This window comes from Onychomys torridus, chromosome 3 (genome assembly GCF_903995425.1).
Source record: "Onychomys torridus chromosome 3, mOncTor1.1, whole genome shotgun sequence".
Classification (NCBI taxonomy): Eukaryota; Metazoa; Chordata; class Mammalia; order Rodentia; family Cricetidae; genus Onychomys; species Onychomys torridus.
The window spans coordinates 31,179,505-31,203,256 of record NC_050445.1 but is presented as its reverse complement, the minus strand read 5'-3'; the positions used below and the strand labels follow the sequence as shown (position 1 = coordinate 31,203,256).

Sequence of the window (23,752 nt, the reverse complement as noted above, 5' to 3'; positions counted from 1 at the left end):
CTACAGGCTTCAGTGATGCAGGCCTCTTGTTAATAACATGTGATTCTTCAGCTCCAGCTGCATAGAAGCCACTGATTATTAATTAAAACATACCACATGAATGGCCCTGGTAGTCTTTTAAAGACTCAAACTTTGCTCTGACATTTCACAAGCCAGGCCTCCATTATCCACAGCACTTTCCACATTTGTTTACAAACTCCCCAGGACAGCCTGTTAAACTCTGAACAATGAACAACTTTTCCAGCCCAGAGTTCCAAACTCCTTCCACAGTCTTGCCCAAAAGAATATGGTCAGGACTGTGTTGGCCATACCTCATGATCCTGGCACCAACTTCTGTATAAGTTACTTTCTGTTGCTATGATAAAACATAATAATCAAAAACTACTTATGGGAAGGAGTTCATTTTAGCATATGGTTCCCGAAGGATGAGAGTCTGTCATGGTTGGAAGACATGGCAGCAGGCAGGCTTGGCAGCTGGAGAAGGAAGCTGAGAGCTCAAACCTTCAACCATAAACAGGAAGTGGTGAAAGCAGACAGGAAGTGGAATGAGACAAACAACATTCAAAGCCAGCTCCATGTTGCACTTCCTTTAACAAGGTTCCACCTTCTACAGTCTCTCCAAACAGTCACATAGAGTCAAGATTCCCAAGCCAACGGGTACATCCAAACCACCACAGCTTGGCAGTGGGACTTCATTTCCCACTGGAACAACTCACTCTAGGAATACCAATATGCCCCGAGTTTTTTGTTTTATCTATCTATCTATCTATCTATCTATCTGTTTAATGTGTATTGGCTGGAGAATGTCAGATCCCCTGGAACTGCATTTCCAGACAGTTGTGAACTGCCATGTGAGTGCTGGGAATTGAACCTGGGTCCTTTGAAAGAACAGCCAGTGCTCTTGACCACTGAGCCATCTCTCCAGCCCCCATGTACCATGTTCTTTTTGTTTTGGTTTGTTTTTTCGAGACAGGGTTTCTCTGTGTAGTTTTGGTGCCTGGATCTTGCTCTGTAGACGAGGCTGGCCTCGAACTCACAGAGATCTGCCTAGTTCTGTCTCCTGAGTGCTTGGATTAAAGGCATGTGCCACCACCACCCTGCTATGTCCCAAGTTCTTAACCTCAGTTAAACTCTTCCCATCCTCTGCCTCTAATGTCTGCAATCTTAATCCATGATATGTTTGGTCTCTGGAACTGTTGGGAATGTGTCATACATAGCCATTATTTATCACAGCCATTATTTGTGAGTCATGAGTAAAAAGGCTGTGATTACTGATTATGATCCAGAGGCCCCATTTTATAGATGCAGCAATGAAGATCCAGGGAAATTAAATCAATGTAGCTGTATCAGCCAGCTATGCTGTATAACAAGCCACCTGAACTCAGTCACAAACATCACATTTAGTTTTCCCATGGTTGGTGGCTTAGCTGGAGTAACTCTGTTCTGGGCTGAGAATGCGGTTTGTGTCTATTCCTTGTGGTTGTAACAGCTGAGGCTTGAGGAAGTTCTGTTCTGGGCCATCACACACTGGAGGCTTTGTTCCAGAACTGCCTTCTGATTGGCTCAGCAAGCTGCAAATTGAAGTCTAATGTGAATGCCCTAAGAAAGAAGACGCCACCCCTGTAGTGGGAGGTAGTGGTCTGGCCTGAGCCAAGAATGCTGCTGCTGTATAATTTTGATACAGAAAACTCTTGAAGAATTGACAGCCTTCCATTGCCCCATGTTCCAAGTCCAAGTTCATGAGTCTTTGACAAACAACAACAACAACAACAACAACAAAAATAGAACAAACAAACAACAACAACAAAACCCAATTAAGGCTAACAGACATTTGGATTTTTATTAGAAATGAAAATAGTGAATCTAAGTAAACCAGATACTGAGGAGCAATCTGCCAGCTGAGACAGGGGTCATGGCAGGTCTTTCTGTGGATAGATGAGTTGTCATCAGGAGTCCCTGAAGCAGAGTTCAGAATTCAGTGCAGGACTCAGATTGGACCCGGGCCTAGGAATTTCCATCCAAACAAAGGATTGAGGGCAGGGCCTGGCTCATGGTGGATGGGGCATACTTTCAGGGAACCCTGAGTGCTCATCTCCAGCCTAGGACAGCAGGGTGAGGGGACGCACGTCTGACGGGAGAGGGCCTGAGGGACCTGGGTGCAGCACACTTGTCGCGTTTTGAAACAGCGGTCGGTGCACACCCTTGCAGACTGAGAGCTGTGGTGGAGGACATGTTCCTTGTTCTGTGTCAGGCAGAAAAAAATGTATGGATGTAGTTATGCCAAGAACGGGCTGAGATACAAACTTCTGGAGACGCTTTCCTAGTCTCACGGGTACTAGAGCATCCTGGATTACAAAGGGTAAAATGTTTATTTCTTGTAACTACATCTGGGTGTCAGCTACTGGCTTTCAGAAGGAAGGCAGTATCCTCCTCTCCCAGGCTTGTGGACACTGAATTTTACGTGGGGTTCAAAGCTAGAAAGAGCCCCTGTCACACTGCAGGCTCCTCCTTGCCCTGTGTGCTATCCCTTCTCCCTGGGAAGCTGCCAGGGAGACTGTGCACAAGGGGCTTTGTGATCCAGGATCAGACACACTCCACTGTCTTTTTCCCTCTAAAGGAGTGCTGACTAAACCACCTGGAATATAGGTTAGTGTTGTCAAAATGTGCAGGAAACCCTAGAGAAACCCGGAAAAGTAGGGCACTCAGTGTGAGCTCTGCCCAAGATGACTTTGGAGTGAGGCTTCTTCCTGCCTCACCAACTCTGTCTTTGGGGCAGTTAGGATACAGCATATGCACACCACACATGCCACATAACACACCCCCACACACATATGCCACACACACACAACTGCTGCTCTCCCATATCACACACACATAGTACATACTCTATACACACTTAGCATAACATCACATACATGCATACAGCATACATGCCATACACATTACACATAATAATATACCCATAAGCTATATATACCACATACATACTGCATGCAAATGATACACATAGAACACACACATAATATACACACCCCACACTATACACACACATTAAATATATACCACATATATCATATGCATATACACCACACACACCATGCATACCACACATGAACACAGATATTGTATACATACCACACAAATAACATACCCACACATACCAACCACATATACTATGTACTACGTGCATTAACTACCAGTTTTGACGGTCCTTGGAGCAGGTTGAACCGTGTCCCCCTAAAGCTCACATCCACTGGAACATCACAATATCAGGAAATGAGTCTGTGCAAATATACTCAAGGGAGGATGATGTTGTGGTTTGAAAGAAGATGGTCCCATAGGCTCATGGGGAGGTGTGGGAGGAGTGTGTCCCCAGGGGCAGGCTTTGAGGTTTCAGAAGCTCAAGCTAGACCTAGCAGCTCACTGTCTCCTTCTGCTGTCTGCAGAGCCAGATGTAGAACTCTCAGCTACCCCTCCAGCACCACGTCTGCCTGTGTGCCACCATGTCCACCATGATGATAAAGGACTAAACCTGAACTGTAAAACTGTCCCAATTAAATGTTTCCTTTATAAAAGTTGCCATGGTCATAGTGTCTCTTCCTAGCAATCGAAACCCTAACTAAGACAGGAGTATCAGAGTGGCCCCAAACCCAGGACTATTGTCCTTACAAATCGGACATTCTGATACAGAGTCAGAGAAGGTGTGTCCCGAAGCCAAGGCTGCTGACAGGACGGAGGCAGAGAAGGTTGAGCGACACATGTACAAGCCAGAGAAAGGCAACAGTTTCCAACTTCCAGAAAGTGTAAGCAGAGGTGAAGGCTGCTTCTGGGCTCCACAGGGCACACATAGGCAGCTGGGATGTGGACCACAAGAGCAGGGCTGGTATGGCCACTTCCCCAAGAGGCAGGGTCTCCCTCAAATGCGCTCTAGATGTCTCTCTGAACTTGTCTAAGTCTTGGCCTTGGAGAAGAGCTTGGGTCTAAGCCCAGAGCAGGAAACAGGTCAGCATAACTAAAAACGTGCAAGATTACCCCAGTCTACAAGGGTTGAGGCTGGAAGACAGTCATCATGGCCCCCCAAACCAAGGGGGTCCCTGGCTCCCCCATTCATAGGGGAGAGGCTCTTTCCTGTCTCTCCAGTGTAGCATACATGCTTTTAAGCAAGGGTTGATGTGAATTCTGTGGCTTTCAGAGCCCCCCCCCCCCCATCCTGGCATTGGCTTCCAAGTGGCTTCCGGTATCCCTAATCTTTTAAAGGCGCTGTCCTGTGAGGTCTAATGCTGCAGTGAACCCATTTCCCGGGCATGTGTTGGTGTGCTGCAGTACTGACTTGGCCCCAAAGAACCTGAGTTTTCATCTGAGGTGTCAGGAGATGTCAGAGGACACCGGGGCTTCCTGTGGCCCCGGAAGGTGAAAGAAGGATCAACGTAACCTGTCCTGAAGGCTTTCAGGAGGCTGAGGGAGGCTTGTCTGAATGTGAACAGGATCTTAGGAGGGATGGCCCGGAATTGAATAATTAGTCAGCAACACTATCAGGAGGCTGGTTTCTGGGGTGCTGTCTGGAAGGCGGTCAGAAGGCTGGTTCAGCAGCATGGGGAAGGAAGTTCACTTTACTGGTGCTCCCAAAGTCAAGCTCAGAGCAGGAGGAAGTGCTAAGGCTACAGGGTACATTATGAGACACTCACTGACACTAGCTTCCTCAAACCTAGACAAGGCCACTCTGGTCTTGTGGTCCAATAAAGTTTCTAGATCCTTCTCTGTGAGCTTCAGTGGAACTGGGGACTTGTTCTTCTTGTGCTTGAGAAGCTTGGAAAATACCGGCTCTACCTGAACATCCCACTGTTCTCATGAAAATGTGTGCCTGAGCCCTTTGATACATTAATTAAGAGCCCCATGGCTTCCTTGTTTAACTGAGGGCTACCTCATCTGGGGTTTTTAGCAAGGCGAGAGGGCTTTTGTAGAGCTTGACAAAGTGATTAATACAGACTCTCGGTGAATTTTGGCTTCTCAACAGCTTTTGATGCTCTGAGATTCCCCAGTGAGGACAACACCATCAATTACCTAAACAAACCACTACCTCAAGGCCTTGACTATCTGTGAGGCTAGCCTGCTAATTGGCAGACAGAGCGAGAATGGCCTCCAAGGCCATGACCTCAGTCCTGACCTTTCTTGGAGGAGCAAGGCCCTTTAAGTGGCTCTGTGGAGATGCCACCTCTGAGCTGAGGTGATTGCATTACTCATGACTTCTGCAAAGCCCTGCATCCTGCCTTCTGTCCCCAGCACACTTTGCTTGTCCAAGGCTCTGCAGCTCCTAGAATCAGCCAGATGCAGTCAGGGCTGTACATGGGCCATTGAGGGGTGCCATATTTGGGCCTCTGTTTGCTGAGGTAGCTTTTTAAAAAGCTAAATGCAGGGGCTGGAGAGATGGCTCAGGTTTTAAGAGCATTGGCTGCTCTTGTAGAGGACCCAGGTTCAATCCCCAGCACCCACATGGTAGATCACAACTGTCTGTATGTAACTCTAGTTCCAGGGGAACTGACACCCTAATACAGACATACATGCAGGCAAAACACCAATGTACATAAAAAAATAAATCTTTTTTTTTTTTTTTTTTTTTTTTTTAAGAAAGAAAAGCTAAGTGCAGGGGAAGGACTGGAGAGATGGCTCAGCAGTTAAGAAAATGTAGAGGACCCAAGTTCATTTCCCAGCACCCATTGCAGATACTTCACCACCGTCTATAACTCCAACTCCAGACGATCCAATACCCCTGGCCTCCACAGGCACCCGCTCCACACACACATACTTAAAAAAAAAGAAAAAGAAAAAGCCAGGCAGTGGTGGCACGCTCCTTTAATCCCAGCACTTGGGAGGCAGAGGCAGGCGGATCTCTGTGAGTTTGAGGACAGCCTGGTCTACAAAGCTAGTTCCAGGACAGCCAGGGCTGTTACACAGAGAAACACTATCTCAAAAAACAAAACAAAGCAAAACAAAAACAACAAAAAACCCAAAAACCCAAAGAAAAGAAGAGAAAAAAACCTTTAATTTTAAAAATATTTGGGTTTGGGGATTTAGCTCAGCGGTAGAGTGCTTGTCTAGCAAGCGCAAGGCCCTGGGTTGCGGGGGGAGGGGGGGTTGGAGAGATGGCTCAGTGGTTAAGAGCACTCACTGACTCTTCTTCCAGAGGTCCTCAGTTCAATTCCCAGCAACCACATGGTGGCTCACAACCATCTGTAATGAGGTCTGGTGCCCTCTTCTGGCCTGCAGGCATGCATGTAGGCAGAACACTGTATACATACTAAATAAATAAATCTTTTAAAAAATATTTAAGGTGCTTGTATTTATACATTTAAGTAAGCCCCTCCCCCTTTTTTAACCCCCTCAATCATAGTCTTTCTACTCTATCTCTATATCTATCGAATATGTCTAATCTGGTCTAAAAAATGCTATTACAGAGGCTGGAGAGATGGCTCAGTGTGTAAGAGCTTATCCTGTTCTTACAGAGGACCTGGGCTCAATTCCCAGCACCCACATGGTGGCTCACAATGATCTGTGTTTCCTGTTTCAGGGGTTCCCATGCATTCTTCTATGTCTCCATGTATGTGGTGCACATGGACTCAGGAAAGAACATACACATACACATGAAAAATGTAAATTTATAATTTATTCATACAATGAAGCAGCATTCTGTGCTGTGCATGTACACCTTAGGGTGAGCTTTTGTAGCTGCACACCAATATGTGTGCAGAGAACCTGGGTCGTTTCTCATCCTACAAGTGATGTCCAACCTTCGGACATTGCAAAATGATGTTGTTATCTACAAGGTCCACACCTGAATACCACACAATTGAGTTTACAAAAAAAAAAAAATCACAAAAAACCCCTCATAATGTCTTAAGTAACTATTTTGTGTTGTGTTGGGCCCAATTAATAGTGATCATCTACCAATCTATCACTTGGCTATCATCTGCCTACCATTTATGCACCATCTACCATCACTGGTTTGTTTGTTTGTTTGTTTTTTCTGTCAATGGAGTAGCTTAGTCTAGATAAAGTTAGAAAAATAAACAATACTTTAAAAGAGCCATACCATGCACCCCAGGAGTATTTCATAAGGAAAACCACTTAATTGGCGCTCTGACATCATTTGACGGCTCTGTTCTGCTTTTACACTAGAAACAAAGCTTGTGTGTGCCTACACCACGACTCTACTGTTTGACTCAGTTTCCTTTAATTCTCACTGGCATGGAAAGGCAGGACCGTGTCCCAATAGCCTTTGGTGGCTAGATGTGAGATGGTAGAGAGCTAGGACCCAAGAATAGATGGGTGGCTCAGCTCTCTCTTGCCTGGCCCTCCCAAGCTATCCATCTCACCCCAACCCGCCTCATACCACCTGTCCTAGTGGGTGTTTGTTGGATGGCTCTTTCATATGGGGCTGGGTTTCTTGGGGCACCCAACAAAGAACAAATTCGGTGGTCAGGGTGTCATGCCCTCTTAAAGTGTTTCTGACAACACCCTGTGGCCTCCTGCACCCCATCCCTCCTCAGGTGTCATTGTGTTGTGTCCCTTGGCTATGATGTAATGGTCCCATCTCCTGGTTTAACAGCATCATGGAGAGAGGGTCTCCTTATAGGACCTGAGTTGTTTTTGTTTTGTTTTGTTTCAGTTTGTTTCCAAACAAGCTTTTACAGGAAACAGCTTAGCACCATTTCCTGTATTTTCTGATTCATAACTACAGCTCAGCAGTGGGTAGAATAACTGAAATAGGAATAACAGATTTCAACTGAGCATGCACCCTCTGACAGGGGCCACATCTTAGCTGCAAGGTTCGGAATGCAAATACCTAATTCACGTTTTCTGTCTGCTGTTGAACTTGCCTAGGCTGTGAATGCCTAGGCTCAGGATGTGATCTCTATGATGGCCTGGTACCCAGCCCCTGGTGCCATGCTGCTGAGTGGGAACACACGGAGAGCCATGAAGGTAGCAGCTACCAGGGTGGCAACTCTCTCCATTCCTAACATGCTGGGTGCATTAGCCCCAAGGGCCACACAGGCCCTCTTGCACTTCTTTCTTCCCTGAGGACAAGCCAAAACCACAGCTTGGACTAAACCCAAGGTCAAGTGCTGAGCAGCTCTTTGCGGTAGTGACACTATGACAGGAACCAGAGGTTCATCCAGCCCAAGTGACCACATGAGTTTGAGGAAAGACTGAGGTTCCCTTTTCCAGTCTCTGGCCATCAGGCCAGACCATCAGCCAGGCCACACCATAAACAGACCACAGTTTACACTGTGCCTTGATCGGACCATCTTCTCAACAGTAGCTGTGGACCATGGCTGGCATGGGAGACTCTAATGTGTGCCTCCCCTTAAGTCTGTCACTAGAAAGAACTTATCACTGTTTGTTTTTGTTTATGGAAGCAGTCCTGGTTTTCACTTAAGGTCATAACATAAAACTTCTTTGAAAAATGGCACATTTACAAATGTAAAGGGAATTGGGAGGTGACGGTACTGGTCAGACTGGCTTTGGAAGAGTAAGGTCATTAGGTTTGTGGGGCATACTGATGTCATTGGCTTTCCTAGCCTGAAGTCTAGGATTAAAATGGAAAAGTAAGTTAACTCTCTGGACTCTTATAACCGTTAGCTGGGGACTGCTTTTAAGATCACGATGGTTTCTGGAAAGCGCTTACCTACTTGGCTGTGCAGGCCATGGGCACCAAAGCCAGTTTGTGCTGCCAGGGCAGAGGCCAACTCTGGTGGGAGCAGCCTGCTGGCCTCTTACCACTGCCCCACAGCTACACCATCCATCTGTCTTAACAAACCTATGACAGCTCACAGTCCCATCCTTATCCCAGGCACTTCCCCAGATAATGCCTATCTATCTAAATATGAGTTAGTCCATGTCCTGCCCCAGGAATGCCACCAACATGGCGACTAGGGTTTGAGAATCTTAAGAAAGAGAAATGCTGGACCATGGGGGTAGATCTAAAATAATCACGAGACTTCTTTTGTTACCATGAAGGGGTCTCTAGGTTTTTATGTTTTTTTTTTTTTTTTAGATTTATTTAATTTTATGTTATGAATGTTTTGCTTGCATGCATGTATGTACACCAATGTGTTCCTGGTGCCTACAGAGACAAAAGAAGGCTTTGGATCCCCTGGAACAGGAGTTATAGATGGTTGTAAGCCAAACCTGGATCCTCTGCAAGAGCAGCGAGTGCTCTTAACTGAGGCATTTCTCTAGGCCTGCTCGGGTCTCTAGAAGGAAAGATCTCAGTGAGAGACACAGAAGATTGCTTAGCGGCACTCCAGAGAGACATGGAGGCAGGAAGCATGGTGGCCTCTGTGCTATGGGCTCAAAGCCAGCTTTATGAATATTTATGAGGTGGGTGGAATATTCATGGAGCAAGGAGACCCTTTTCCTCGCCCATGTCATGGTGGGCCAAATCCCTTTTTAGAGTATTTCCTCCCATAACCCTCTAGAGAAGCCCATCAGGTAGGTGTGTGTGTGTGTGTGTGTGTGTGTGTGTGTGTGTGTGTGTGTGTGTTGTTGAAAACCACAGTGCAAGGGAATTATAAAGAAGCACCATCTTCAGAGGCTGCAGATCCTTCATTGGTGCAGATCTGTGACACCCTAGTTTCTGATACAGGGGAAAGAACCTAACTGCAGCTTCAAGAATGCTTTACCACAAGGAGCATGCCACCCGTCCAGAAATACAGCTGCTGAGATGTCCCGCTCAGTCCACTCATCTCTAATTACTTGGCCACCTCCAGAACGGACGCAGGAGTTCTAAGTCCTGAATGTCATTGCCACCAGCCTTCGAGGCTCCAGAAGGAGCTGGCCTGGGGTTTAAAGACTTTTAAAGGTGTTTAAGAATTCTAGACCTACAGCCTCTAGAACCACAAGGCAGTAAATTTGAATTGTCTAAGCAAATATGCCTGTGGTTATTTGTTATATCAGCAATGGGAAAAACTAGCTTATTTAAAAAAAAAATAGCTTAAATTTCTGACTTAAAAATGGTTTCGAGTTCTGATAGGATTCACCATAACATTTGCCTTTTGAAGAAGGTACCACCATGCCTGTAAAATGATTTTCATTATAAAGAGCTCAATTAATGAGCCTCCAAGTCTACTACAGTTTTCAGCAATGGGGGAAACTTCAAATGTGGTATCAGGAGTCAGTTGTTTCACACGTTGTGAAGGTGATGTTATGTGCCTGTATCATTCTTACCTCAAATTTAAATACGTTTGATGTTTTGAGTCACTGCAATTATTACTGAATTGACTAAATTGTTCGTCTGAGGCATAGCCATGCCTTGCTGGTCTAAAGTCTGGGTGTCAGCTGAGCTGGCAGCTTCTGGAGGTTGCTGGAGTTGTTTCTGGCCTGGTTGGGATGTGGACTCCATGCTCCAGTATCAGATGCCAATCACCATTTGGTCTGAGGCAAATGGGATGGGGATGTCTACTATCCAGTTAGGGGGGACAATCATAATTATAACAACTATACAGCCTCTGAGGTGTCTGGCTTACACCATTGGTGAACTGTGGTCACAAGGGCTGGGGAACAACTTCTTTAGAGGGGAAATTGCTTATTTATTTATTTAATATATTTTATTTAAATATAGTTGCTTTAGTTCTTTTTTTTAGTTCTTTTTTTAGTTCTTTTTTTTTTTTTATTGCTGTAACCAAATACCTGGCAAAAAGCAGCTTAGAGGAAGGGTTTAATTTGACTCATGGTTCAGGGAACACAGTCCAACATGGTGGGGAGAGGATGCTTACTCACACCTTGGTAGAAAGCAAAGATGGGGATGCACTCAGCCAGCTAGGTCTTTTCCCTTCACCATTTAGTTTTGGGATAGAGGGAGAATCTTCCCCCCTCAGCTAATCTCTCTAGAATTCCCCACTAACACACCATAGCTGTGCCTCACTAACGCTTGGGTGTTTCATAATCTAATCAAGTTGACAATAGAAATAGTTAAATTTCGTAGTTGTATTACTTATGATTCTGTTGCTATGCTAAAATACCATGACCAAGATCGACTTATAGAAAGAAGGGCTTATTTGAGCTTATAGCTCCAGAGGAAATAGGAGTCCCTCATGCCATGGAGTTATGGTTACAAGTAGCAGGTATGGTGGGGCAGGAACAGAAAGCTGAAAGCTCACACCATAACCACATTCACAGAGCAGAGAGAGTGAACTAGAAGTGGCCTGAGGCTTTTCATCGCAAAGCCTGCTCCCAGTGATGCACTTCCTCCAGCCGGTCTGTATCACCCAAACTTCCCTAAACAGCACCACTAACTGGGGACCAAACAGTGAAGTGCCAAGACTATGGGGGACATTTCCCACTCAACCACCACAATAGTCAATGTTTGAGTTGATGAGTAGACATTTAAAATGTACAGCTGTGTTGGGAGCTGGATAAAGAGGATCAGAGCTCCGTGATTCTAGAGAATGGCGCTAGAGTTAGAAGTGTAGGACTGTTGACTTGCTGATGGTATTGACAGTGACAGATCAACAGAAGGAAGGAGGCCAGCAGCTCACATACCTAGAGGGTGACATCACGGAAATAAAGAGGAAACAGTGCTGTGGATACCACTCTATACACTGTGAATGTGTTGCTCTGATTTGGTTGATAAATAAAACGCTGATTGGCCAGTAGCCAGGCAGAAAGTATAGTATAGGCGGGATGAGCAGATAGGAGAATTCTGGGAAGTGGAAGACTGAGTGAGGAGACACTGCCAGCTGCTGCCATGAGAAGCAAGATATAAAGATACTGGTAAGCCCCAAGACATGTGGCAAGGTATAGATTTATAGAAATGGGTTAATTTAAGATGTAAGATCTAGCTAGCAAGAAGCCTGAGCCATTAGGCCATACAGTTTGTAATTAATGTAAGCCTCTATGTGTTTATTTGGCTCTGAGTGGCTGTGGGCCCAGGTGGGACTGGAAAAAAACTTCAGCTACAAAACAGTGTTCCCAAAGAAGTGCTCAGGCACATGCAAGTACCATTGAGAATTCAAGAAAAGAGACTGGCAGGGGATCATAGGATTGACAAAGATAAAGTCATCAATGACCTTGAGAAGAGAAGTCCTTTCCCTTTCTGCAGGCATAGCAATTTGGCTGGAACAGACAGAGGGGGACAGCACATCTCCACTCAAGAAACTCCGCTGAAAGGAGAGGAGGAAGACAAGGCCACAAGTGGGCTCACGGGTGTTTGCACCCGTGCTTTCAGGCGGAGGACCCAGGGCCTGTTTGCATTGTGGTAGGAATGGTCCAGTGGAAAGGCAAGATCAATGCATCCGAAAGAAAGAAGACAGAGGATAACGAGCAAAGGGCGAGGCAGTGTGGCTCACTGGGTAAAGGAGCTTGCTGCCAAACCGGATGACCTGAGTTCAAGCTCTAGGACCCCATGGTACAGTAGAGAATCAAATCCTGTAAGTTGTCCTCTGACCTCCACATGTGTACCATGGCACGTACGTGCACGTGCTCACATTAAATAAGTTAATAAAAATAATAAAACAAGAGAATCACAAGACAGGCCAGGAGTAGAGACGGAAGGACCGGCTTCACACAGGCATCCCCAGACACTTGTCAGTTCATTAACATCTGTGTTTGTGGAGCTTGTCCGCTCCAAGCCTCCTGCTTTTGTTCTCAGAACATTATCTGCGTAGTCTCCTGTTGACCCTCAAAGCCGTAGCCTGGAGGACTGAACGGGTTAGCAGAGTAGATGGACAGTAACACCTGCTTGAAGTGAGCCTGACCTGGTTTGAACTCTGATTCAGTTGCTGGTACCTCGGGTACACCGTTAAATCTCTCCAAACTTGGCACTCCTAACTAGCCACAGGAAAACAATACTGACTTCCACTTTGAAAAGGTTGTTGGAGGTTGTATATGAAGTGGCATATAAGCCACAGTGCCTGGGACATAGAAACACTGTGGCCGAGAATAAATGATAACAACCCTAGTGACTGTTCAGCTCTCCCATGTCAACATAACGTTGTTTTCTTGTAACGGAATTGTTTTCAGGCGAATGACCGCAATGGCCACTTTTGTTGTTGTTGTGGTGGTGGTGGTGTGTTGGTGTGCTGGTGTGGTGGTGCTTTTACATCACTGGAGGGAAGAACTCATCTCAACCGTTAGAGACGCCATTTATACCTAAGGATCAGGGATGTGGTTCCAGGGTAGAGCACTTGCACAGTATCGATGAGTTCCTGGTTTCTGTCCCAGCACTGCAAAAAAGAAGGGAGAGGAGGAGGGAGGGAGGGAGGGAAGAGGGAGGGGAGGAGGGAGGGAGGGAGGGAGGGAGGGAGGGAGGGGAGGAGGGAGAGAGGGAGGGAGGGAGGGAGAGAGGGAGGGAGGGAGGGGAGGAGGGAAGGAGGGAGAGAGGGAGGGAGGGGAGGGGAGTAGGGAGGGGAGTAGGGAGGGGAGGAGGGAGGGAGGGGAGGAGGGAGAGAGGGAGGGAGGAAGGAAACCAGACATGAGGTTCTGAAAGGAGAAATGAGAGTCCCACACACAAACTCAAGATGTCATAATTTTTTCACCAGAAATGTCTGTGTTAAAACAAGATTTAAGTTATTTCTGCTCGTGTGCTTCTCTTGCTCTGGTAGAGAGAGGAACCAGGCAAAGGAGGAATGGGGTTCAGCCAAGGTTACAGGTCACTATTTTCCAAGTGAATGGAATGAATGAGCCACATTGCTGGCAGAACCCAGACACGTGCTCAAAGAGAAGGCTGTTCTCATGGCTGCTTAAGACACCCAGCCAGGGAAGCCTACAGGCCAGGCTGGCCGCTGACTGGCTTCTGGTGTTCTAAACCTCAGCCCATTTGACCTGAACCCATCAAGCATTCTCCAAGGCCTGGGGATGTAGCTCAGTTTATAGCGTGCTCGCCCAGCTCACACAAAGCCTTGGGTTTGATCCCTGGCACTGTATAACCAGGTGTGGTGGTGTTACACACTTGTAATCCTGACAGTCAGGGGGTGGAGACAGGAGGATGAGAAGTTTTAAGCTTTCCTCAGCTACATAACATACACACATTTGAGGCTAGCTTGGGCTATACGAGATCTTGTCTCAGACAACAACAACTCCCCCACCCCCCACCCCCATTTACCTCAAGTGGTTTCTTTGCCTAAACAATGGGCCATAATCCTGTGTAAAACCCATCAAGAGTGTGCCTTGGTTTTGAGGGAAATGAAAGACTGGGCTACTTGTAACCTTTACAATTCAGCCTTATTGTGAAAACTATGTTTATGGTTCAGTTTGTTCTGAGAGAGACACCCTAAGCTTCACCAGTGGTACTGTGAGATTTGTATCCTGCAGCATGTAATGATGCCTTAGGTGTGAGAATAAAATCAGAAAATTTTATGTGGGGCAATGTATGTCTGCTGCCATTTTCTGACTTAAGTATCCTTACTACAAACAATGACAGATGTCCAGAACGGTAGTGGTGGGCATATTTGCATTAACTCCTGTCATAGGGAAGGTGTTCTGAATATCACAACACAGCGGTCACAGAATGGCTGCACAGTACCCACTTCTCACAGCACCATTCCAGGCCACCTGTCCTTCCGTTGGATAGTACAGGTATCTTTTTACAATGACTGTCGAAAGTGACAGGAAGAAAGAGACGTCTAAAATATTTTCATTGACCGCTTGGAATGTTTTGGGAGCATCCTTAGTCTCAGCCTCCCACGAGTGCTCTATTGGAGGACTGATTGTTTTCCGGGTCTAGAAGCTGGAGGTCTGAAATGAAGGTGTTGGTAGGGCCGGCTCCCTCGGAACCCTGTGGGATGAACCCCGCCTTGCCTTTCCTCCTGTTAGACGTTTGTTGAAGACCCTCGACCTCCCTTGACTAGCAGCGCTCTGCCCTCTGCCCTCTGCCCTCTGTGTGTCTGTCTTCACCGGGACATTTTATTATTTGAATGCGGAATGTCTCTCACAAGCTCGTGCACTGGACCATTCGTTGCCCACTGGAGCTGCTGTTGGAGGTGGAGCCTTGCTGGCGGAGGTGGGTCAGTGGGGCGGGCCTTGAGATTTCAAGTGGGGGTGGCGCCCACGTTCGGTTCAAACCTGAGGCCAGTAAAGCCTTCCCTTTGGGTTGCTTCTTGTCAAATGTTTTACCACAGCGGTGAGGGAAGTAAACAATTTGGCCGTCTTCTGACAAGGACCCCAGTTCTTTTGGATGAGAGGCCCCATTGACGTCAGTGTGACTTCCTCTCAAGGAAAGACATTAAACTAACCCTATCTCCAAATAGAGTCACGTTCTGAGGTCCTGGAGGTTAGGACTTCATCTTGTCATTTGGAACTTACCACCCGATGGTTGAAGGAGTCCACAGACTTGGAGGTCAGCCTGAGGCCCCAGAGACCAGAGCACAAGACAGGTTACAACAGGTTACAGAGAAGGAAACAGGAGGAACATAAATCGTGCCGGCACTACAACTTTGTGCCTTGCGTTGGTTGCGGGAATCTCTCACTGTCATCTGTGTTCAGGGACTCTGACTGACGGTAGATAGCCTTACCTGGTCACTTCCCGCTGAAGACTCCCACATTCTCCACCCGAGTCCAGGCTGTGAGTGAGATTTGTGATTGTGCATAGGACACTCTCTGCTGGTGCCATATGCTCGAAAATGTCTGAATTTTGTGCAGAGACACAGGCTGTGTTCTAAGTGCAGTTACATAATGAGGGCATGGACTTGCATAATAATTAGCATGTGTAATTAGGCACAGACTTCTTGTCCTTTAATTAGACAATCAAGGCATCTAATTACTAAATTAAGATGTAATTACGTGGCCCAAGATCTTCATATTTCTTTTTATCCATCAGAGATTATATTTAGAAAATAATTTGCAAAAACTGATGGAAAAATCTCCCTTTTGAGAGTGTTACAGGAAGTGTTCAATAGCTGTGAGCTTCCTTTAATCTCTCCATTTGGGGGTAAGGGGAGTCATTTCAAATACCATCACTCGCTTGAAAAACTACCGTTTCCAAACAGCGCTGCTGACCTTTGGCACACACACTAACGATCGGGAATGTGGGTGTGGCTAATCCATGTAATTCACACGTGGCTCTGGCCTGTGCTTCATGATTACACTCAAATGTGGATGTACTGGTGATGTTCTGGGAAGTCATTCAAACCAACAGTACTTTCGGATGCTGGGAGGACCCACTGCTTCCCCCTGTGCCCTGCTTGGTCCTCCCCCATGGCTAGTTTAGCTATAAGCACAATGCTGTGTTGTAGAAACCATACTTAAGAGGCATCTCCCTTTCCCTGGATATTGGAGGGTTTGCTGAACTGTTCTCAGATTGGAGAATAAAGCAAATACCCTATGTTTCTCCCTGTAGAGGGTTTTGAGCTCTAGTATTTATCAGAAGCCAGACTGGAGTGCTATTCTGTTATTTTTCCTTGTTCCTAAATTGGGATTTGGCTGATCTCTGCATGATGCTAAACACCCAGTTTGACTCATTAATTTTTCTGAACCAACTGAACTTTTGACCTAATTGTCTGGCTGGGTGGGGATCGGGGCCATATGGCAGGTTTGCCCAAGCCAGCTCTGACTCTTACCATGTCACCTCTCTGTTCCCATAAACAGAAACATCCCGTAACCCCAGTGTTTGGACAGTTGTACTGAAAAGTTGTGGACTCCATTGGGCCGCTCTTCCTGGTTTGGGGTGGAGAGAATCTGCCTCCCTTATGTGTTAGGCAGGAAGACAGAGTCTCACAAAGGCTGTAGTGGGGAATAAGGCAGTCTCCTTGCCATGAGGTGCCCCCACCTCTATTTTTACTTTCAGGGAGGCCATGGCCATGGAATGTGATGAGCAACAAGTTGTGTATGAATTGGGGGTTGGTCTGGATCCAGAAAATGATACCAGGGAGCTTGTTCTCTGCCACTGTAAGTTTTCCCTTTGTCTTCTGAGTTCATGATAGATTTAGAAGCTGAGGGACTGAGGTACATGTGTACAGATGATTGATGGAGTTCTAGCGGAGGAGGGTGTTAGACTGCCTTCCTCTGAGGTATCTCAGGTGGTGAAGGCCTCGGGATTCCACCCCTGCATCTGGAGGGACTCCTGAGTGCCTATGCTTCTCTTTTCCTTGCTAGTTCCCTGCCCCAGAGTCCTTAGAGGCATTCATTGGAAACATCTCTCAGCCTCGCTGAGAGAACTCAATAGTTTTGTTTCATAACAGGGCCAATGACATGAATGTAAGCACCAGTTTCTTGGATTTAAAAAATTTGCTTCTCTGTCCACCCAGGTATTCTACATCAGCATTCTCAAGACTGGAGAAGTTGGGCATCAGACACCCCAAGCCCTCTCCTTTTGTTGGAAACTTGATGTTTTTCTGCCAGGTGAGACTCTGGATCTTGCACAAGATTTAGCATCGGGCATTGCTCCTGTTTATGTTTCAGTAGTCAGGATGGTCTCCACGTGAAGAATACATGTGACATGTTAAAGAGTAATTTATCAAGATCAGACAGGGTTTATTCAAGGAGTGTAGGCCTTGAAAAGCAATCAATTATAACTTGTTACATTAACTCAGTAAAAGAAAAAATATATACAATCTCAACAGATGCCAAGAAATATTTAATAAATTTCAATAGCCATTCACTATACGAAATCTTACTGGACTATGAATAAAATGACATGAAATATGCTGGGCAGTGGTGGTGCACACCTTTAATCCCAGTACTTGGGAGGCAGAGGTAGTGGGATCTCTGGGAGTTCAAGACCAGCCTGGTTTACAACGTGAGATCCAAGACAGCCAAGGATAAATAGAGAGACCCTGTCTCAAAAAACCATTAAAAAAAATAGAATACATGTGATGGGAAGAACCCTTCTCTACTGGAATGGGTTTCCTTCCTTCTCTCCCTCCTTCCCTCCCTTCCTTCCTTTTGAGGCAGGGTTGCCAAGGCTGGCTTCAAACTTGCTATGTGATGATTCTGAATTTTTGATCCTTTTACCTCCACCCTCAGTGCTAGGATTATAGGTGTGCACCACTACACCCAACTTCTGCAGTGAACCTAGGGCTTTGCGCATGCTAGGCAAGCACTCTACCAATGAAGCCACATCTCCAGCTATGTTATGATGGTGTTCATCTCTTATCATCCGTGTACATTCATTCATTCATTCATTCACCCACCCCCAACCCAACTGATTTTGAGTATTTAAATATACTAGGTTCTAGAATGCAGAAGTTGAATTACTCACACCCCCAAGGTCACTATCCAGCAATGGCGTACACCACCAGCTGGAATGTGTCAAGTCCTAGATTGGGAAGTGCAGATAGATAGAAGCTATCATTCTGGTGAAGGGAGAGCCACCAAGGAGGGATCATTGTGGGGGAGTTCCTGGAGAAGGGGGTCCTGCAGGAGCTGCAGACCAGGACACACACACCAGGGAGAGAGCACTGTGCACAAGAGGGCAGCCATATGACAATGGTGGCCCTGGTCAGCCAGCAGCTTGCAGGACCAAAGCTGGGAAGGGAACTCTGTAGAGTGTGGCTGCGTGAGACACATGGGTGAGCTTACTCACAGATGTGAAGGTCAAGTCAGGAAGCATTCCAGGCCACTGATCCTGGGAGGGATGAGAGTTGAGATCGGGGCTGCAGAATCCATGCTGTGGCCAACATCAAGGCTGAAGGGGGAAGGGCTTAGTGTAGGCCTGCGAAGAGAACAGTTGGGGCAAAGTAAGGACCCAGTGGCTGCCAAATTTGGAGGGTTCGTGGAAAATGAGGGAACCAGCAGCCAAAGGGTTGAACCTGCAGAGCCAAGACAATGGCCACAGGGAGGCAGAAGGAAGTGGTTGGGGGGCAGGGGGGGGGGGAGCTGGTTCAGGGAGAAGATATTTTAAGTGTGTGGCCTTCAGCTCACCAGAGTGACATGGCAGTGTAGATGACCAGGGCATTTGTAGATAGGGAGCCAGTATCTATTTTTGAAGGTTATATTTTTTACTGCCATTGGTTTTTCTCAGAAGCCTGATTAACTTGTGGGGGACAGTGCCTCCAGACTAACAGCAGGCGCCACCAGATCCTGCACGTGAATTGCCATACAAGGGCAGGAAGGGCTAATTTGGGCCAACGCTGATAGCAAGCCTGGAGGATGCTGGGACATCCCCCCCAATGCGTGCTGCTACCCCCCCCCCCCACAAGGCCACTGCTCCACCCCCTAGGCAGAGAATGACCTACATCTGGCCTTTTGCCTGCCACTTCTCAATTTCCTTTCTTTTTCTTTCTCTGCCTTTCTTCACCGTTTGTTGCTGGCATTTCTCTCTCCTCTGCTTTTCCAACACCCTCTTCTCTCATCTCTCCCTGTGGGGTGCCTGGTTCACAACTTTTAAGCCCACAAACAATCACCCCAACAGGCCTCCTACACCCTCCCGAAGCAAGTGTGAAGAGATTTAAAAGTGTCAAAATAGAACAAACAAGCCATATAGGGAATGGAAAGAAAAAAAATTCCATACGTTGTAGGGTTGGCGGAAACCATCAGGTCAGGTGAGAAAAATGTACTTGGTATTAACATCTGGAGACAGACAGAGTAACTGTCCTGGAAGGAGAACCCTGGCTGACTGGCTGGCTCTGGAGAATGTCTACATCAGTTCCTTTCAGCTCATTGTCCCTGTGAATTTCTGCTATGTTCTTTCTAGAACGCAGCAGCAGAGGCAGAGATCATTCCTTTACTTATAGACTTCTCCAAGTTTGCTTTACAAATGTTGCAACATGATGCCTCTCTTTCCCTGAACAGAGAAGTCAAATCGTTAGAGAGGCTTATAAAAACTGAGACTTACTAATCTCCTGGGCACCCACCTGAGGTACTTGTATATATATATATATTTTTTTTTTTAATTAAAATATAATTACATCATTTTCTGCTTTTCCTCTCTCCATTATCTCCCATATGCTTCCGTTGTTCCCTCTCAAAACCATGACCTCGTCTTCTTTAGTTTATATGTAAAAATGTGTAGACACAACTTGCTCAGGGCCATTTAGTGTTATGTATGTGATTTCAGAGCTGACCACTTGGTACTGGATAACCAAATAGGGTGAATCCCCAGGGAAGACTATTTCTCCTGTCTCTGCATTCCTTAGTTGAATGTAGTTCTTTGTCTACGGGCGGGGCCCTGAATTTACACTATTCTTGTGTTCATCTAGCTCTCCTTGCTACAGTCCAGGCTTTCACTGTGCAGTGCCGAGTTACTGAGAACAGGGCATGCAGGACATGTGCTTTCTCTAACCCACAGCCCTCTGACCCTCCATCCCTATGACTCAGATCTAGCATTTTCCACCCACACCTTTCCCAACACATGCACGTTTTCACATATATGTCCTTCCCACCACATTTCATGGTTACCAATGCCTGCCCACGTGATGTCCTATCACACCTGGAATGAATGATAGGTGGCGCATGTGCAGTCATGTAGCTGGAGTGAGGGCAGAATTCTCACAACACCTGCTTATGCTCCAGTGGACATCCACTTCAGCCCCATCCTTACAGCACCAGGGGTTAGCATGTCCTCACCCCCCACCAATTTCACCGCATGCACGTCTTTTGGTACCCTAAGGTTACAGCCTATGAAAAACCATGCTGAGGGCCTTAGGTTTGGAATCTATTGTTTGACATTTAACTCAGATCATGAGAATTTGAAATTTGTGATAACTTGAGTAGATTCAGAAGTTTACATGCATGAGGGCCATGAAAGGGGACTTGGCAAACATGAGCCACATCTGAGAGGAATATTGTAGATGTGAAAGCAAATAGTTTTCAGATGTGTGAGCAGCAATTATATGCAGATAGTTTAAGTGCTTGTGGTCTCTTCTGTACATTAAATAGAGCTGCTGAGAGTTTTACTCAGCAATATTTTTTTAAAAGCCATTTCTTTACCCAATATTCTATAGTAATTCAATGCAATATAATGGTGATTCTTCTTTTATTGTTTATGTAATTGTGTTCTTGCTGTTCTGTTTTTTTTTTTCTGAATAAGTTGGAATCATTGAAATTTTGCTCAATTTTATTCTTACCATGGTGCTGTGTGTTTGTTTGCTTTTTTTTCTCCAGGGTTTTTGGGAGAGCCAATTGGAACTCAGGGAGCAATATGGGCCTCTGTGTGGGTAAGGGGGAGACTCAGATTCTCTTATATATGCTTTCATTTCTCACGTTGAACAGATGTAATAGGACTGTCATGAACATTTGAACTGTTTGTGAGGATGCCTAAGGATAAGTACACTGCAGTACACACACATATACAAATAAATATCTTATTTGGACCTGTATTGTTCCAGCCTGTGGGTAAGATATGACACCAACAGTGATGTTACTGTCAGCTAACCTGGCACACTTCTGGCACTGGAAATAAGTTCTGTAAATAGTGACATATGACAATAGTGTGACCAAGCCTGTCCTGGATATACTGGGACACCTGGTCTCCTTGTTTGTGGCCACAAAAAGTAACATAGCCCTTCCCTTTATTTTTCTTGGATTTTTTTTCTGTTTGCAGTCTTTCTTTTCTTTCTTTCTTTTTTTTTAAAGACTTGTTTATTTTTAATTTATATGCATGTGTATATGTACTATGTGCATGCAGGAGCTTGTTGAAGCCAGAAGAAGGCATCAGACTCTCTGGAACTGGCATTACAGATACTTGTGAGCCAAATGTGGGTGCTGGGAACTGAACCCAGGTCCTCTGCGAGAGCAGCAAATGACCTTAACTGCTGGGACATCTCTCCAGCCCCTCTTTTAAGCTTTTTATGACTCAGGATGTTGGTGCTGAATCTTTGCTTAGATCATTTGCTATCTTCAAGTTCTGGAAGACTTGGTTCTTTTGGCTTTCCAGCATGGGTCTGTGCTCACCAGGGCCCCCATCCCTTTAGGCCCTTTTCACACGACTCCTCCTCAGCCACTGGGTCACTTTCAGTAGCTTTTCCTACATCTCCAGGCCAGCAGTCATTTTTCTAGGTACACGAAGGTTCTGCAGAACTGCTTTGCCTGCCCTGATGAGTTCAGTTGTTTGTAAACCCTTCTGCCTAAAAGACCTGGCCCTGCATTCCCTCAGCGCTGCTTTGGAAAGGTATTGGCTTGAGATCTTTGTGGACATAGCTGTACCCAGAAGAACAAGTGGTTACCTATTTCCACTTTCTATATGGCCTTGAGAAAGCAAAAAGTTAAGCTGTTGTGGTCGATGTTCTCTGTACTTGTCTGTCACTACTGTTTTACATACCACCCCAAAACTCAGTGACAGAGCCGGGCAGTGGTGGTGCACGCCTTTCATCCCAGCACTCTGGAGGCAGAGGCAGGTGGATCTCTGTGAGTTCGAGGCCAGCCTGGGCTACAGAGTGAGTTCCAGGTCAACCTCCAAAGCTACAGAGAGACCCTGTTTCAAAAAAACAAAAACAAAAACAAAACAAAACCTCAGTGACACAAATGACTTTATAACTTCTCATTCATCTGAGAGTTGGCTGAGGCTGGCCAGCCCAAGAGCTACCTGGCTGGAAGGACTTTCTGGGTTTCCCGTGTCGGCCAGGGAGGAGGCTCCTCTGGGCAGGTCTTCCTTTCATGTTTCCCATCATCCCTCAGGCTCAAGAGGGCAGGGTGCTCTTGTGGGAGAGCAAGGAGAACTGCTGAGCATGCGTGCTGGCACCCTTCCTGCCAAGCCAGACTCAAAACTGGAGCAGGGAGCGTGCTGTGACCACTGTGAGGCAACCAAGTCCCTTGGCCAAGCTTGTATCGGGGAGGGATGCTCCTCCTGCGGGGTGGTGGGAGGCAACAATTGTCTTTAAGTAATAAGCCCTCCTTCTTTCCCTCTGTGGTCTCTGAAGGAGGACTCCACTCAAGGTTTACTTTTCACATGTGGCTTCTGGCTCTAAGCATGATACTTACTCAATAATGTATCAAGGGGCTGAGTGGTTTGCCTTTTTTCTTACCCGGGTGCTGTCTTGTTGCCTTTTCAACCTCACTCAGCAATGGCCTTGACCCTGACTGTGGTGACCACCCGTGTTGCTGATTCAGAAGGATGCTGTCTCCACCGGAGTTAGAGAAGGTTCTCCCTGATTTTAAATTCTAGAAATCACTTTCTTGGAGAAATTTTTTTTTTGGTATGTTTTTAGTGTGGAAGCTTTGGGTACCTAAGAGTTATTCTTAAATGTCAGATGAAGAGTATAAAGGACATCACACACACACACACACACACACACACACACACGCGCACACCACACACACACACACACACACACACAGAGAGAGAGAGAGAGAGAGAGAGAGAGAGAGAGAGAGAGAGATGGTTTCCTTGACAATAGGCTGTTCGATCAACTTTTCTTCCCAACTTTAACTAAGTTCACACAATTTACCCTTTTCATTTCCAGAAAACTTTAAATCCCAGAGAATGGTTTCAAATGAGGTTGTAGAGATCATGATTGCGGCCTCATCTCTATTCTTTGTCCCTACCTCTGCTGCAAAAAAGGAAATGATGGAATAATCTCTTCGCACAAAGCCATCAACCTTTTCTCCTGTAGGAAAAAAAAAAAGGGGCCCTAAGACACTACCTGCTGCCTCTACGGGTCCTCTCCCAGTCCCACCACTGTGCGCTCGGTCGGGTAGGAATGGCTGTCTTGAATTGGCCTCTCTCTGAGCTGCCATCTAACCTAAAAGACTCTTCCAGCTCCTTACCTTTGGCATAATGGATTCACTGATTTGGATGTCAGAGGGCTGCGGTCCATGAACAACAAAGACACGCCCCCTCTTTTTTTTTTTTCTTCAGGAAACAGTTCTGTTTAAACGACATTGG

General features: G+C 46.2%; 1 protein-coding gene across 2 annotated transcripts in view; it reads left to right on the top strand.

The window, feature by feature from the left end:
* Positions 1-23,752, top strand: part of Tbxas1 (thromboxane A synthase 1) — a 172,235-nt gene that overhangs the window by 14,520 nt on the left and 133,963 nt on the right. The window contains exons 2-3 of one of the 2 annotated variants that reach the window (XM_036182150.1): positions 17,238-17,331; positions 21,034-21,086. In XM_036182150.1, the coding sequence (XP_036038043.1) occupies positions 17,238-17,331; positions 21,034-21,086 (147 nt within the window). Of the gene's footprint in view, positions 1-17,237; positions 17,332-21,033; positions 21,087-23,752 lie in introns of those variants that run through there. The other variant, XM_036182151.1, reaches the window with a different exon arrangement.